We start from the raw sequence: 5,580 nt of genomic DNA, 5'->3' as shown, positions 1-5,580 counted from the left end.
TATGAACCTACAATTTAGAACGGAGGGAGTACATGCTACTTACTACACACAAATATTAAGGGATCAGAGAAATGCAAAGGTGATGTATAAAGGGCAAAATATAGGTCAAGAAGTGATCAAAACTGCGGGGGAAGATGACAAAGAGATCAAGGCTTTAGTTGTGGTCCTTTTGTGTGAAGTCATGCATGTTTAGCCAATGATGACCTATTATACCGCGGGCCGAACCTTTTTTTTTTTTTGGGAATGCTTTTTTGATGAAATATTATATACTAGGCCAAAGGTTTTGCCGTCCGTTAGAAACAAAAATGAGGATTACTTCGTATTGGAAGAAGCTCAGAGCTGATCACTATACGCACATGGTGTAGTTAGCACACAGAAACAACATCATATATTACAGCTGTTCATCTAGCAGGAAAAGATTGAGTGAAAGATGAAACCATGAGAGGACACAATCACAGAAAGTTACATGACACAATAACACTCCTGAATATCTCAAGCTTCTGCATCCGTACTACCACTGCAGACTTGCAGTGGCAGTACATTTACTTTTTGTTCTTTCAGCGCACTGCATGCACGCACAGTTCCAGCTTCTTTGCCACCACTTTGCCTGAAGCTTTCGATGAGCTGCGTCAGGTTCTCGTACGAGGACCCTCCTCTCTCCATGGCCCGGTGAGCTCTCTCCCCGTACTCCTTGGCCTTCCTCCTCCTCTCGGCGGCCTCCGCCCCGCCGCCCATCAGTGCCGACACCGCCCGCGTGATGTCCCCCCGCGCCACCGGTGCGCTCTCGTCGTCGAATATCATCACCGGCGACGCCGCGCCGACCGGCACGCCCACGCCGAGCACGTCCACCACCAGCCGCTCGTTCAGGAACTGGTCGGCGAAGTGCGGCCACGTCACCACCGGCACGCCGTGCGCGATGGCCTCGAGGAGCGAGTTCCAGCCGCAGTGGGTGACGAAGCCGCCGACGGCGCGGTGCGACAGGACGGCGAGCTGCGGCGCCCACCCGCGCACCACGAGGCCGCGCCCCGCCGTGCGCGCCTCCAGGGCCGCCAGCCACTCCCGCACCTCCGGCGCCGCCGCCTCGTGCTCCTTCACCACCCAGAGGAACGGCTCGCCGGAGTCCTCGAGGCCGTGGCCGACCTCGAACAGCTGCTCGGGGAGCTTCCGGACGAGGCTGCCGAAGCTGACGTAGACGACCGAGTCCGTGTCCTTCGTGTCGAGCCACGCAGTGACCGCGCTCTGCTGGGCGACGTTGGGCCTGTTCCCGCGCGACGCCATGTCGTCGGCGTCCTTGTTGGCGAGGCAGAACGGGCCGAGCGCCCACACGGGCTTGCCGAGCGCCGCCTCGTAGCACGCGAGGAACTGGGCCTCGAGGTCCAGGAACGTGTTCACCACCGCGCCGTCGGCCGTGCGCATGGCGTCGAGGCACTCGCTCCAGAGCGCCTCCCACCCGGGAGAGTTCAGAAATCCCGGCGCCGTGGCCTTGGTCACCTCCACGCGCACCGGCATCCCTGGCACGACGAACTTCTCCTGGTCGTCGGCCGCCGCCGCGGTCCGCTCGTGCAGCCCGTGGTCGACGGCGTTGAGGTCGCAGAGCGAGTAGAAGCATGGCGGCCCGTGGAAGAAGAGCCGGGGGATGCCGAGGCTCGCGGCGACGCCGGCCGTCCACCCGTTGCACCAGTCGGAGATGATGCAGCTCGGGCGCGGCGGCGGCAGCCCTCGCAGGTAGGCCTCGAGGGGCCCGGCGAGCTTCTGCAGGGCGTCGAACAAGGGGACGAAGTGGTTGTGGTCCGTGACCTGGTCCACGTTCTCGATGCCCGGGGGCAGGCCGTCGACGCCCGTCGGGAAGGGGAGCTCGACGAGCTCCAGGGCGAGCTTGGCGCGCGCGGCCTGGCCGGCGACGCCGCGCAGCCGGGCGCCGTTCACCGGCGTCGTGACGAGGCTCACGCGCGCGCCGCGCTCGGCGAGGAGGCGGGCGAAGTCGACCATGGGGATGGTATGGCCCTGCGCCACGAGGGGGACGATAACGAAGTGAGGTGGCGGTGGCGGTGGCGGTGGCGAAGCTAGCGTGGCAGCTGCGGGTTCCTCCGTCGGCGCCATGATGAACGTGCCGAGGACTCCGGAGCGCGCACGAATGGTGCAACAGACAGATCGAGTGACCTCTGACGAGAAGGAAGGAGGGGAAGGTTTATATAGCCAGGGAAGGCTATTTTAATTTGGATAGATTATTACAGCAAGTAGGCTCGGTCCTCCCCGGTTTTATTTTAGCCAAAATTTGGCAAACATTTTCGAAACTTTTGTGCACTCGTTTGAAGGTCCATGAACGATTTGCATTTCCATAGGAGACGTCGAGCCGTTGTTGTTTCGCAGGAGCTGCGGCATCATCGCCGCCAGCAATCTTGGCGCCATCGTCGATCTCACCAGAAGCTTGCGTGTGATCTGGCTGTGTGACTGTGTTGTGCTACGGCACGGGGACCTCTCTAGTGATTTTTGCCTCGTCGCATCTGTGCATTTCGAGACAACAAGTGTGGTCGCAATCGCAAGAAGAGATGGCAAAGGGAAAACCAACAACAAATGCCTCCTAGAAGCCTTGTATGCATCGGAGCCTTGCATATATCGTGGCAAATATAGTCCAAAAAATGATGACCCAACACCAGACGTACGTACGGTCTCTAGTCCTGCACTGCCACAGTGCATGAGTACAACGGCTTGCCGCTTGCGGTGTTCTCCACGCGGTACACGAGAAGGAACTGCACTCCAAAACGTGATTATTGCCTGCCAAATGCATGCAAAATTTCCGTTTTTCAACCTGAAGAGAGCTCCGAATCTACTTCCCTTCTCCTCAGTTTCATGCTGCCCACCATCCACGCAACATGTTTTAATGAACTTTCTTGAAGGGCTCCAAGCATTTGTAGGTTGAAGGCCTCGACACAAGAAATATTGCATGTTTCTCTTTTTTCTATCACTGCTGATGTGTTAGGGTTCTTTTTAGAGGAAGTCATCTTTTCATACAATTATTATAAAATATATGATCTCCCTTACAAGTTACAAATTCTAGTTTTGTCCTAAATCAAACTTCTCTAATTTTGACCAGAATAAAGTTAGATACGTTTAATTTGTGGCGAAGCTAAAACGTTTTTATAATTTGGAACAAGAGAGTATTTGATAATTTTTTCCTTATATATAATACATTTTTACCCATAATTGTTTTTTAAAAATCTCTTAACTAGAACATCACTTTTTTCCTTGCCTAACTAGAACAGTTTATCTTCCTCATTCAAAACAATTTTTTTCTTTGATGTTCTAGAAGGGAAAAAATGTTTCATTAAAAAAGAAATGTTATGATTTCACCAAGATCTACGATAAAATGTAGTATGTTCATCACACAGCCTAATAGCCCGTTTGGCCCCGTTGTTGTAGCCCACCAACAATGAACCACATCATACAGGCACAAACTATTTTTTTATTTTTATTTTCTCGTTTTCTTATTCCAATCTCTGTAGGTACTATACCATGTTAATTGAGAATTACGGTTTCACATATTTACGTTTCTGCCTTTTTCAACTTTGATTCAAAATCCTATGACACCTAAAATTTAATAAAATTTCAAATAAGCAAGTACACCATGAATAATGCTGCTGGTACAGCTCGAGAGGGCCGCTGAGCTTCTAGTCCGTGTGACCATGTCGATGCCCTAAGGCTGGCCATCGAGGTCTGTCGCGAACGGGAGCGCTCGACGAGCTCGAGACGCAGCTTGACGCACTCGGCTTTGTCAATGCAACTACGCCGTGCAACAAGGCGCTCAGGCTCAGCAAGGTGCCAGGCGATAATCGGCCATGGGGCCGGATTGTGTGGCTCTGGGCAATGAGGGGCAAAGTTGACATAGCAAATTAAGGATGCCCTGTAAAAGTTGCTTGAACTTGAAGTGTTTCTGTTGGAGACGTCGGGGCGTTTCCCTGGGACAGGCGGACAGCGACAGCTAGTGCCACCGATGCCAGGGCAAACTTGGCGGCGTCATCGATCTCACATTCTCACCACCGAAGCTTGCACAACTGCGTGTAAACTGGCCGCGTAGTGTAGGGAAGCCGGGAACCACCAGTGATCTTGCCATGTCGTATTTGTGCATTTTTCCTGTTTCTTTTCTTTTTTGCGAAAGTTTGGGTAGCAGAAATGGAGAAGGTACAAAAAGAGAACCTGAAAACAAAGATGTCCTTCTAGAAGCCTTGGCTGCATATATGTCGTGCAGCGCCGTACATCGTGTGGAGCAAACGACGCGACGGCGCCGGGCCGCCAATTTTCATGGGCCACCCAAAGCTGTCGTCATTAGCCCACTAAGCAAGCAAGTTGTCTTTTCGTTTCCCAATTCCCACGTCAGGCCAATTAGCAAACTGAGAGAGAGTCTGAGACGCCTCGCATTCCATCAATCGACATCTACGCACCACCCATGTATCCTTGCAGTAAGATTATTGGGATCAGTAAACACAAGCAAGCACACTCCAACTCTCCAAGGTCAGTTTTTGTTCTCAAGGAGTTGGCTGGCGCCGGCGCTGGAGTTGGCTGGCGCGCCGGGTGCCGCCGACCTCTCGAGCACCATCACAGCGTCCCTCATGGCGGGCCCGGCCCCTCCCCTAGTCGCCACGCCCTACAGCTAGTGGGTAGAGTCTCACTGGAGCTCGAGCTTTGGTGTGCTATCAGCATGGAGCTCCAAGACCCTACCCTAACGTGGCAGCCTCCTCGATCGTCGTCATCTATTGTCGTCTCATACTATACACTACTGCCCACGAACTACATACGTACGGTTACAACAGGGCTAACTCGTCGCCACGACCTCCCATTAAGGAAATAGACTCTCTGACGAGCCCGATTGAGAGAACTCTAACCTAGGCTATCAAGGAGCATGCCGTCTCGAGCTTGAGCTTGTTAGAGGGATAATACAGGCTTGATCTAATCCTCATACGGTACTACCTCATCTAACTAACTATCTTATCCTAAATGTCATATGTTTATAGACGGTGGAGTAGTAGATAGGCTCAAGTTTGGCTCAAACTTCCTCAGATACAATTTGGTTGCAGTTTACAGGGACTCGAAATTAGGCCAGACAAAATTTGTGCCATGCGGATGACACCCACAAGAAAAATCGGCCCATCTGAGGCCCGTGTGGCACCTATGTTACAGTTACGCATTACCTTTGGACTTGAGCTTTGATGTCAGATTTCTCACTTTAAGTTCTAATAATCAGTCGCTAAATCCAAACATCTAGGAGGTCCACACATCATCAGTCACATCACTATATCGACACGGACAATAAGTACTCCCACTGCTCCTATATCCCACTGCTCCTATATCTGTAATACTCTCTCCGTCCTAAATTATAAATTATTTTGATTTTTCTGATTTTATAGATATTAGTATACATCTAGACATGATATCTAAGTGCGTAACAAAAATCTACGAATAAAAAAACTGCTAAAAGGACTTATAATTTAGGATGGAAGGACTAGCAAAATTTTAAAAAGTAGATTTTGACCCATCAGTTTTCCTTACACTAAACTATCAGCTGCGTCAAAATCAACAATATCT

At 51.6% G+C, this 5,580-nt stretch overlaps 1 protein-coding gene across 1 annotated transcript; it reads right to left on the bottom strand.

Annotated features, from left to right (window-relative positions):
- Positions 1-322: 322 nt before the first annotated feature.
- Positions 323-2,301, bottom strand: LOC101753136 (UDP-glycosyltransferase 73C3). The gene has a single exon (XM_004951447.4). It carries the CDS (start codon positions 2,098-2,100, stop codon positions 493-495), a length of 1,608 nt encoding a protein of 535 aa, XP_004951504.1. The 5' UTR covers positions 2,101-2,301; the 3' UTR covers positions 323-492.
- Between the last annotated feature and the right edge of the window lie 3,279 nt (positions 2,302-5,580).

The sequence above is a fragment of the Setaria italica genome, chromosome I (genome assembly GCF_000263155.2).
Source record: "Setaria italica strain Yugu1 chromosome I, Setaria_italica_v2.0, whole genome shotgun sequence".
NCBI classification, from domain to species: domain Eukaryota; kingdom Viridiplantae; phylum Streptophyta; class Magnoliopsida; order Poales; family Poaceae; genus Setaria; species Setaria italica.
Note: the sequence above shows the minus strand (reverse complement) of the source record. Positions and strands in the feature narration are given on the sequence as shown.